Genomic DNA, 12,221 nt, shown 5'->3' with positions numbered 1-12,221 from the left:
GTGACTTTAGTAATGGCAGCCCTAGTAGACTCATATGCCAACTAAAACTCTTAAGTCTTACCCACCATTTCGCATCTTATAAAGTTGCACGTTTTTCTGAATATATTCTGCAAACTGTACAGTGTCTCCAGCCTCTCCAACACACAGGAGTAATATCTTTTCACTCATCTTAAACATCTTGTCATGATCTGCTCAAAGAAGAAAACTGTGTTAGAAACTGCCTTAACAGACATTGACCGTCATTATTTATGTAACCATAAACAGGTTTATTAATTACTACAGTTGGCCTTCCATATCCATGGATTCTGAATCCACAATTCAACAAACTATGGATCAAAATTATTCAGAAAAAAAAAATGGATGCTTGCATCTATCCTGAACATGTACTGACATTTTTTCTGGTCATTATTCCCTAAACAATATGGTATAACAACTATTTACATAGCACTTATGTCATATTAAGTATTATAAATAATATAGAGATGATTTGAAGTACACAGGAGTATCTGCACAGGTAATATGCAAGTACTATACCATGTATATAATGGACTTTAAGCATCTATAGATTTCGGTATCTGCAGGGGTTCTGGAACCAATCCCTACAGATACCAAGGGACGACTGTATATTGAATAATTTCACTAATTATTGCTTTTAGAAGATTTTAATAGGTAATGGTATCAATTTATCTCTTTCACTCTTCATGTTAAACCATCAGCATATTGTATAATGCCAATTTTGGTTGGAGAATATACATGAAAGCTACCAATTGAAAATACAATTTAAAGCATTTAAAGGCATTTGAAATGCAAGGAACAGAACGACAGAAGAAACTGAAGGAATCCAGCCAATGGCGATTATCTTTAGGCTCATGATAACAAAGCCCTAAAATGTTTCCACAACTACAAATGTTAGTTATTATATTTATACACATACAAAAGCATATATGAAAAGGACTGGTGCTACAATTAAAATTAAGGAACCATCTCAAGAAAGAATAGAAAACCAACTGAGAATATTAATCACTTTAAAAAGTAAACAAATTCAATTTCCAAAGAAAAAGAGAAAATTAAAATGATTGCCAAAGCAAAAATTCTAGTGAATATTTTGACAGTAAGCTATTTAAAATACCTCACAAAAATCCTAATACTCGAATCTTATCTAGCTGAACCAGACTCATTCAGATTAGATAGATAAATAAATATTCAGGTTACAGTTATTGCCTAAGGAAGAAAACTCCACATTCAGTCTGCAGCTTCAGAAAAGGCCTAAATCTTCCTATCTCACTCTCACTTTCACTTTTCATTTTTCAAATAGTGCTGAATAATCCTCCCTGGGAGACACGTTTCCTGTTTGAAAGCTTCTGAAATGTCAAAATCCTTTAATAGGATTTAAAGAACAAAATGCTACTGTCAAATACTTTACAAGTGTTTCAGAGTTGTAGATACCAGTAATATGGCTTCTTAGACTTGGAGGGAAAAAACACACAAAATGCACCTGTAGATATGCAAAGAAAAAGGAGCAGAAGGGTATATTCTAAGTGCTTGCCAGTGGTAAGAGTATGGGCAGTTTTCGTTTCCTTCTTTTTGCTTGTTGGTTTTTCCTAAAACTTCTATACTTAACATGCCTCACTTTTATAAGAAAACATTATTCAATAAGTTCGCATTATTTTTATAATAAGAAAAAAGCTATTTTTATTTGAAGGGGGAGCTTGTTTACAAAGAACTTATGTCACACTTAGAAGAAAGGCTAAAATTCTAGGCAGTAACCTGTTCAACTTTAAAATTAGCTTAATACAAGGCCAAAAATGTTTTTTAAACACTGAATATGTCCAATGAGTAGCAGAGGGCAACATATTTAATAAAAACACAAGAGATAGATACTTAGAGACCCCTGAGTTGTACAGGAAACTGCCTGTGTAGCTCTGGGGAATTTCTGATTCTTGACGAGGAACTTACAAGATCCACATACATGAAACAAATGGCCAACAAAATGAACAACATTAGCATGTCATACTGTGGAAAACCAACTGAACTAGAATCCAAGAGACCTTGGTTATGATGTGGACTTGACACTCTGAACTTCGGCAAATTACTTGTCCTCTCTAAGCCCCAGTTTCCAGATGTGTGAAATGTTACTTCCAAATGTGTGAAATGTTAATAATATGACTTACCCCTGTCTAACTCACAAGTGAGAAAAACTAATGAATTCTATACATGTCCAATATTATGATACTCAGTGTTAGATAATGTAGTTCGGATTATACATGCTATAGGAATTCAGAAAAGAGAGAATTCTGTGTGGGCTGGAGTACTCCGAGTAACTTAAAAGCAATTCTACATAGGCCAAGAGAAAAGAGACATGAAATGCGGCATATAAGCAAACCAAAAGTTGTACCACTTAATAAGGTGGCAATCCTCAGCAAATGTCTACTCTATAGTATCAAAATGTTTTTACAAAGTGACATACTGGACAATTGATTGGAAGTTGTATTATCATTTTATACTTGGAGAAAGGAGTCCCAGAAGGTTACTATTTTTTCAGCATTCTTGCCTACTCTAAACAAGCTCCATCGTGAAATGAATGATTAGAAAAAAGTCATCATACGGCTGGGCACGGTGGCTCACGCCTGTAATCCCAGCACTTTGGGAGGTGGAGGCAGGTGGATCACCTGAGGTCAGGAGTTTGAGACCAGCCTGGCCAACCTGGTGAAACCCCATTTCTACTAAAAATACAAAAATTAGCTGGGTGTGGTGACGGGCGCCTGTAATCCCAGCTACTTGGAAGGCCGAGGCAGGAGAATTGCTTGAACCCAGGAGGTGGAGGTGGCAGTGAGCCGAGATCGCGCCATTGCACTCCAGCCTGGGTGACAGAGCAAGACTCTGTCTCAAAAATAAATAGATAAAATAAATAAAAAAGTCATCATACAATACTAAAATTTCTATTATAATTTTTTTATACCAGAAAAGACTATAGGGAAAATTGGAATGTGCAGAGTGCAACTATTTCCAATTATTTTTCAAGAACTAACTCAAATTCATCTTTCTCCCATACCATAGTTATCTTTCTTTTATTACTCTTAGGATTTGCTCTTGAACTCATTAATTTAAAAACCAACCTACTACTAACTAGCAATACTTCTTTTATTATATAAAATCATCTTGCAGCATTTATTTCCTTGTTTTCTTAATGTCTTGGACTCTTCTATGGGTTATAAGTAATATACTGCATCCCCTATAATGACTAAAAGTACTGTGTACATAAGTAGGCTTAAAGCACATTCTACTTTTCAATGTGATTTCACATACATTATTGGGATGAAACAAAAGACCTGTAAAGGTAATGATTATTGTTCTACCTAGACATGACTTAATGCTAAAATCACTTGCTTGTCAAAGACCTTAGCATTCAAAATAATGGACAAATTTACTCTCAAAACAAATTCACTCCTTTGGAAGGACTGGCTTACAAACAAAACTTCTACAAACTAATCATAGAATTTCATAAAGTATAAGGTGGTATGTTAACTGATTTACATTAATTCATTAACCTTTTGAGATAGGTGCTATTACATTACCACCTTATAGATGTTAGCTCTAAGGCACGGAGTTAGAGAAATTTGCTTAAGGTCACAAGTGGCAGAACCTGGGTTCAACCTATGCAGTGAGTCCAGACATTTTGCCCCTAAGTACTGTACTATACTATACTATACTATACTATACTATACTATACTATACTAATCTCTCTATACTAAATTACTCAATACATAATTTTAAGAAGATTTTGGTTGTTTTTCTGCAGAATCTAAGTTTGTTTTCCTTAACTGATCAAAGATGTGCTACTGTTGAAAAAGTATTAAGCTTTGGTTCAGATGACTTAATGTTCATTTGACAAATATGTTTGGGCACCTACGTACACTTAGTATTATTAAGTACCTGCCTAGTGCTAAGGATTTGCACATAACTCATTTACTCAATCCTCCCGACAAGTTTGTGAGTTTGGTATTGCTAATCTTAAAGATGAGGAAATCTGGGCACTGCGAAATAACTTACACAAACTCATAAGGCAAATAAATGACAGGGCTCCAATCTCTTAACTCCATTAACTACTTAAATATAAGGAAAACCTGGCAGCCATTGCTCTGGAAAACTGGAAAAGAAGAATCGGGAGCCACGGGAAGAAGGAAAATGCCAAGCTTCTGGTCCCACAGTCTCACACTCCCCAGGATCCCACCTTATGCCGCCAACAAACTAACCTCATTACTAGCGACACCAGGAAACTTATCAGAGATTCGGGGATCTAGAGAGCCAGGTTCTGGGCAGGCGCTTAAACATTTATAAACTGATTCCCTTTAGGCAACTCTCACCAAGCAAGAAGCATTTAGCGAAGGCCAGAGCAGAGCACTGACCCAGGAGCCCTGGAGGAGCAAATGCCAAGGTCCCAGACCTGTCTGCCTGTTTCGCCTGTAATCCCAGCACTTTGGAAGGCCGAGACGTGCGGATCTCCTGAGGTCGGGAGTCCGAGACCAGCCTGACCAATATGGAGAAATCCACATCTCTACTAATAATACAAAAATTAGCCAAGCGTGGTGGCGCATATCTGTTCCCAGCTACTCGGGAGGCTGAGGCACGAGAATCGCTTGAACCCGGGAGACAGAGACTGTGCTGAGCCGAGATCGCGCCATTGCACTCCGGCCTGGGCAACAAGAGCGAAACCCCATCTCGAAAAAATAAATTAATAAATAAAATAAGTACGGGCAGGGCAGGCCGGCTTCCATCTCTCAGATCCTCCCTGGTACTTATTCAACCCCCGACAAACTCCTTCTGGCCGCTCCTACACCCCAGGCCTGGCCGGGCCTCCCCTGCTTCCTCTCACCGTCCTTCATCTGGACAATATTGCTGGCGGCCACCCGGTCGGAGGCGACAAGAACATAGTCGGGGCCTTGGATACCGATGAGGTACTCCATGGTGGCGGAAGGCCAGGGGCTGCAGGTCCGACACAGCACGAGACTCGCCCGCTTCCAGGTCTCACCGGTGAGACAGCACCTCAGAGAGAAGACTGGCGCGACGCCTGCAGCACGACTTCCACGGCGCTCGCGGATGACGTACAACTGTCGCGAAAGGTTGCAAAGCGGGCGCGGCGCCGGGTGCCTTATGTTCAGTGCTTGTCTCTGGGATCGTACCGGTCTCCTCCGGTGCAGGCTGTACAGGTCACTTACCTTATGTGACGCCCAGTTTCTCTGTCTACACACTGAGATTTTAAAAGTCGCTTTAGGATAAAATCACGCAGTGTATGTAAGGTGCCGAGCACGTGTGGGTGTCAAAAAGGGGTAGGTCGCCAGGCAGCCGTTTCCCTACGTTGCTCGGTAAAATCTCCCCAGAAACCACTTTCCTGCAAGCCAGATTGGAGAAAAATTAACTTGAGGGGAGCCTTACTTCCATCCTTCACAAAAATAGTATATTGTTGGATTAAAGCTATAAGCATGGCCGGTCGCAGTGGCTCACGCCTGTAATCCCAGCACTTTGGGAGGCCAAGGCGGGCGGATCACCTGAGCTTGGGAGTTCGAGACCAGCCTGACCAACATGGAGAAACCCCGTCTCTACTAAAAATACAAAATTAGCGGGGCGTGGTGGCGCATGCCTGTAATCCCAGCTACTCTGGAGGCTGAGACAGAGAATCGCTTGATCCCTGGAGGCGGAGGTTGCGGTGAGCCGAGATCGCGCCATTGCACTCCAGCCTGGGCAACAAAAGTGAAACTCCGTCTCAAAAAAAAAAAAAAGAGAGAGAGAGAGATACAAACATGGAAGAAAAAGTAGAAAAATATTTCTGTAATTTTTGGAAGAGATGTGTTTTTAAGCTTGACAGGGAACCCAGAAGCAATATGAGAAAAGACTTGACAGATTTGACTACATAAAATTACAAGTCTCTATGTGGTGAAAGTCATTATCATGCTCAACAGTAAATGTAAATTGGGAGTGTTTCAATTGTAGAAATAGTTACTATTTTGGAGCTTATAGACAGAAGAAAGAAAAAAGTTAATATCTATAACTTAAAAGATATTCCTACAAACCTATGGGAGGGGGGCCGGGTGAGACAATATCATTTTTAAAAGACCTGGCAGGGCACGGGGGCGGATCAAGAGGTCGGGAGTTCGAGAACAGCCTGGCCGGCCAATATGGTGAAACCCCGTCCCTACTAAAAATACAAAAAATTAGCTGGGCGTGGTGGCAGGCGCCTGTACTACTCCGGAGGCTGAAGCAGGAGAATTGCTTGAACCTAGGAGGCGGAGATTGCAGTGAGCCGAGATAGCGCCACTGCACTCCAGCCTGTGCAACAGAGAGACTCCATCTCAAAAAAATAAAAAATAAAAATAAAAAAAGACCAAAGACTAAGAAAAACAATTCACAAAAGAAGCAACATGAATGGCCAATAAACATGAAAAGATCCTCAACCTTGATGGTAATTAGGAAAATGGGAAATAAGAAACAATGAGAAAGTATAAATTGGGGGTAAGGTTCTAAGTTGTACAACCTTTTTATAGAGAACAATTTTAATATCTGTTAAATATGCATAACCTTTTGAATATGTCCAAAAGAAATGTTTGTACACACAGTCCAAATATTTGTGTACAGAGATACTCAGTGTTGCCAGGCGCCGTGGCTCACGCCAGTAATCCTAGCACTTTGGGAGGCCAAGACGGGCGGATCACGAGTTCAGGAGTTCGAGACCAGCCTGGCCAACATGGTGAAACCCCGTCTCTACTAAAAATACCAAAATTAGCTGGGCGTGGTGGTGCGGCACCTGTAATTCCAGCTACTGGGGAGGCCGAGGCAAGAGAATCGCTTGAACCCAGGAGGCAGAGGTTGCAGTGAGCCAAGATCACACCATTACACTCCAGCCTGGGCAACAAGGGCAAAACTCTGTCTCAAAAAAAAAAAAAAATGTAGTACAGTCACAGTGGAATATTGTGCACCCATAAAAAAAATGAGATGAATCTAAATATACCTATATATTCCATGGCCCAAGATACATTAAGTGAAAGTAAAAATGCTTTTTTATATGTAGCCTGATGCCATTTTGTTTAACTATGAATATTTGAATACGAATGGAAATACCTGTAAATACCTATTCACAGGTATTCTAGTGTCAAATTATTTGCAGTTATTACCCTGGTGAGTGTAATTTGAAGGGAGAACTTTCACTTTTTATTTTATACACATGGGCATTGTTTGAATGTTTTACAGTGCTCATGTACTATTTGTATTTTTTCTAATAGAAAAAAAAACAGCCATCCCTTTATATCTTGAAGCAATTCTGAAAAAAAGGTGAAATATTTCTTGATTGGGTTTCTGACATCCACAACTGAGTCTTCATACTAGCTTATTGAGAAATGGGAAGCGAGTTGCAGTTGTATCTCCAAACACAACTATGCAATTCGTTTGTCTCTGCAGAAATTGTAATACTTACTTTATTCTGAATGTTTCTTCCAGCTCCCTGCTCATAAAGGAACACAGAGCCTGAGGAGTTTGAGGCGGCCTATCAATCATGGGATGGATGCCAGGGGCAAGTGAGGTCATTAAGTCAACCATCCACTATGAACACAGCTGCATCCATCACTCTAGAAAGATTGTTTTCTTAAATACCACTTGGAGGGGGTAGGTCTCTCTCTCTCTCTCTCATTCTCATTGTGTGTGTTTGTGTGTTTTTTTAATTGCAAAAAGTACATAGTTATACTATATATACACACATACACAAACAATATAGAAGAAACAAAGAGTTAAATACCTTTCCTTCCACCAAAGGTAACCACCCACTGAATGTCTGTATCCTTCCAGACTTTTCCTTTGTACATACCAATATTCATTCATTCACAAACGCTGCAGATTTCTGAATTGGAAGATCCACAGTATTTTTATTATTATTTTTAAGGACTATCTTTTAAGCTGATTCATCCTTCTTTCTTTCCAGGCTTTTTTATTTTTATTTTTATTTTTTTGAGACAAAATCCTGGGTTCAAGTGATCCTCCTGCCTCAGCCTCCCAAGTAGCTGCACTACAGTCACATGACACCACACCCAGCTCTCCCTAGGACTTTTTGAAATCTGCTTTAGCTAAGTAGCACTAGAGCTGCCCTCATTTCTTGTTAGTATAGAAGAAAGTAGGTTTTCAAGACCTGCCTTGTGCTGTGTCACTCTCCTCCAACTAAAGTCTTAGAATTAGAAGTCTGTGGAGGTTCACAGAAGTAGCATAATGTAGCCAAAATATTTACAGATAGTAAATATTTTTGGCTTTGCAGGTCATACTTTCTCTGTAACAACTACTAACAACTAACAACTGCCATTACAGTGAGAAAGCAGCCATAGACAATACACAAACAAGAGAGCATGGCTGTGTTCCAATAAAACTTTGCTTAAAAAACAGGTAGGGGAAGGGGGAAGGTGGGCTTGGCTCATGGACTATAGTCTGCCTCCCTGATATAGTGGAAGGCCTGTAAGTCAACACCCAAGCGTGGTCCCAGCTTTACCTTTTTCAGCCTTGTTGCAAAATTCGTTTAGCCTCCCCGAGCCTCAATTTTCTTATTTATGAAAGAGGCATTCAGAAGAGAGGTTTGCTTTGTGTTTCCCTTGAGATGGGACAAAGACGCAGGTCTGTTTGGTTCCATGAGTATAAGGAACCATATTCTGCGAGAGTTTGGCAGAACCGTGATGAAGAATGACTGCAGTATTGGGGAACATGGCCATAATGTGGAAGCTACCAACCTTGCCAAGACTCCCAAGCCCAAGCTTGAGATAAAAGCATCAGTGTAGCTCACCCTCAAAAGACCCTGTGAGCTTAGACAATAGGATTGGGACAAGTGTAGACTGGAGATCAGAGGCACATCCCTAAACATTCAGGACAGTTACTGTACTGCATACTGTTGATGCCCTGCCCATACTCCCTTTATCTACCTGGGCACCCATTTCCCAGCTATTATAAGTGTTGGTTGATAACAACTCACAACTACCCTTTTCTTCAGAGAATTTTCCTCAGCCAAATAGGAGTCCCCCTTGCATAGGAGGCTGTTTGCCAATACCCACTCCTTGCCAGTGATTGACTGATTGACTGACTGGCACAGGAATAAAAAATCAGTTCCCTGAATTTAAGTGGGATACAGTTTGTCCTCCCGAGTCTCCCTGTGGAATCAGTCTAAAGCTGGTCTCCAGCCAAGACCAAGTTCGTGCTTAGCTTTTTCCCCCTACACTATCTTGCTTCCTAACTCTGCTTCTCCTGAGAATACTTCCCCAATTAATGACTTGAACTAGCATCCTCATTTTGGTTCACTTCTAGGGAACTCAAACTAAAAAACATTTGGCACCAGAAGTCATCCTAGAAGGCAGTCTCCAAGGGATTCTGGAGTGAGCTCACTCACCAGCTAGAGGATGATGAGGACACCAACGCTGGCAGTAGAAAGAATATTGATAGTTCCCGACCTCCTGTAACAGTGCTACAGCAGGTGAAAGCTCAGTCTTTCACCTGTGTTTAACTGGGATGGGTTATGGTGAAAAGGGATGTAGTAGCTGGAAAACTCTTGGACACTTGAGAAATATGAGAAAAACAGTAATTGTCTGGACCAAAGAATTGGGTGGCTATTGCTAAGTGCCATTGATTCATTAAAGAAAGAAAGTGAAGGCTGGGCACAGTGGCTCACAACTGTAATACCACCACTTGGGGAGGCCAAGGCAGAAGGATTGCTTGAGGCCAGGAGTTCAAGACCAGCCTGGAACATAGCAAGATCACACCTCTAAAAAAAAAAAAAAAAAAATTAACCTGGTGTGGTGTATGCCTAGCTACTACTACTTGAAGGGAGGCTGAGGCAGGAGGTTTGAGGTTACAGTGAGCTAGGATTGTGCTACTGTACTCTAGCCTTGGCGACAGAGCAAGACTCTGTTTAGAATGAAGGGGGAGCAGGGAAAGAGGGAGGGGGAGCAGGGAAAGAGGGAGGGGGAGAGAGAGAAAGAGAGAGAGAGAGATTTGTATGTCTTTAAGAGAATTGTTTAAAGCAAAAATAACATATTGTAGGTTGGGCGTGGTAGCTCACGCCTGTAATCCCAGCACTTTGGGAGGCTGAGGCGGGCAGATCACGAGGTCAGAAGATCGAGACCATCCTGGCTAATACGGTAAAACCCCGTCTCTACCATAAACACAAAAAGAAATTAGCCAGGCGAGGCCGGGCACTGTGGCTCACGCCTGTAATCGCAGCACTTTGGGAGGCCGAGGTGGGTGGATCACAAGGTCAGGAGATCAAGACCATCCTGGCTAACATGGTGAAACCCCGTCTCTACTAAAAATACAAAAAATTAGCAGGGCGTGGTGGATGGCGCCTGTAGTCCCAGCTATTGGGGAGGCTGAGGCAGGAGAATGGCGTGAACCCGGGAGGTGGAGCTTGCAGTGAGCCGAAGATTGCGCCACTGCACTCCAGCCTGGGCGACAGAGCAAGACTCTGTCTCAAAACAAAACAAAACAAAACAAAATATATTGTAGGATTTATAATGTATTTCGAAGTAAAATGTAGAGTAACAAAAGCACAAAGACCAGGAGGGGAGGAATTGGAATACAACTGCTATAAAGTTCTCATACAGTACATAAAGTAGTATAACATTACTTGAAGGTAGTCAGTAAAAGATGTATGCAATAAACCCCAAACATACTAAAATAATACTACAAAGGGTTATAGCTAATGTGTTAACAGAAAACAAAATGGAATAATATACTCAATCCAAAAGATGACAAAAAAGGAAGAAAAGAAAAAGCATAACAGACAAATAGAAAACAAATAGTGGCCGGGCTCGGTGGCTCATGCCTATAATCCCAGCACTTTGGGAGGCTGAGGCGGGTGGATCACGAGGTCAGGAGATCGAGACCATCCTGGCTAACATGGTGAAACCCCGTCTATACTAAAAATACAAACAATTAGCTGGGTGTGGTGGCGGGTGCCTGTAGTCCCAGCTACTGGGGAGGCTGAGGCAGGAGAATGGCGTGACCCTGGGAGGCGGAGTTTGCAGTGAGCTGAGATCATGCCACTGCACTCCAACCTGGGCAACAGAGTGAGACTCTGTCTCAAAAAAAAAAAAAAATAGAAAACAAATAGCAAGGTAGTAGATTTAAATCCAATGATAATATCAGTAATCACGTAAATATAAATGGTCCAAACACCTCAATTGAATGGCAGAAATGTTCAGGTAAAATGAAAAAGGAAGACCCAACTATATGCTGCCTACTAGATACCCAACTCTTGTACATAAATGTTCATAACAGTTTTATTTGTAATAGTAAAAAACTGGAAAAGACGGAGAAAGAGAGTCATGCCTATCAACGGAATAACACATTGTGGTATCCAGACAATGGAATACTACTCAGCAATAAAAATGAATGAACTATTGCACACAGCAATATGGATAAGCCTCAATTATGCTGAGTGAAGAAAAGAGACAAAAATCACTGTACGATTTCATTTATATAAAATTCTAGAAATGCAAACTAATCTATAATGAAAGAAGATCTGTAGTTGCCAGGGGAGGGAAGAGGAAGAGAGGGTTCAGATGAAAGGATGCAATAGACATGAGGAACTTTTGGAGGGTGATGGATATGTTCATTATCTTGATTATGGTTATGGTTTCATAGGTGTATACATATGTCAAAATATTGTATGTGCATATTATTATATGTTAATTATATCTCAATAAAGCTATTTTGAAAATAATACTGTACTAGGGAATTAATAGAAATTGATGCCACCTTCAAATATGTGAAGGATTCAGTGGTGGTTGTCCCATCATAACTCAATTTAACTGACCAATCTGCCTCACGTAACGACTAGATGGATTATTACAAATAATAGCCCCCCATGCTGGGCGCGGTGGCTCACGCCTGTAATCCCAGCACTTTGGGAGGCCAAGGCAGGCAGATCACCTGAGGTCAGGGGTTTGAGACCAGCCTGGCCAACATGGTGAAACCTCGTCTCTATTAAAAATACAAAAATTGGCTGAGTGTGGTGGTGCATGCCTGTAATCCCAGCTACTCGGGAGGCTGAGGCAGGAGAATCACTTGAACCCAGGAGGCAGGGGTTGCAATCAGCTGAGATCAGGCCGCTGCACTCTAGCCTGGGCGACAGTGATACTCCATCTCAAATAATAATCATAATAATAATAGCCCCCCATTACATCTGCCGTGTTGGGTTTGGTATT

General features: G+C 41.1%; 1 protein-coding gene across 3 annotated transcripts in view; it reads right to left on the bottom strand.

The window, feature by feature from the left end:
- Positions 1-5,236, bottom strand: part of PSMB2 (proteasome 20S subunit beta 2) — a 38,510-nt gene extending 33,274 nt beyond the window's left edge. The window contains exons 1-2 of one of the 3 annotated variants that reach the window (XM_019015222.3): positions 5,217-5,236; positions 66-188 (exon numbers count right to left, since the gene is read on the bottom strand). In XM_019015222.3, the coding sequence (XP_018870767.1) occupies positions 66-177 (112 nt within the window). In that variant the 5' untranslated portion in view covers positions 178-188; positions 5,217-5,236. Of the gene's footprint in view, positions 1-65; positions 189-4,873; positions 5,109-5,216 lie in introns of those variants that run through there. The other 2 variants (XM_004025441.5, XM_063700431.1) reach the window with 2 other exon arrangements.
- Between the last annotated feature and the right edge of the window lie 6,985 nt (positions 5,237-12,221).

The sequence above is a fragment of the Gorilla gorilla genome, chromosome 1 (assembly GCF_029281585.2).
Source record: "Gorilla gorilla gorilla isolate KB3781 chromosome 1, NHGRI_mGorGor1-v2.1_pri, whole genome shotgun sequence".
Taxonomy (NCBI): domain Eukaryota; kingdom Metazoa; phylum Chordata; class Mammalia; order Primates; family Hominidae; genus Gorilla; species Gorilla gorilla.
The sequence above is the reverse complement of the archived record's forward strand: the minus strand, read 5'-3'. Positions and strand labels throughout refer to the sequence as shown.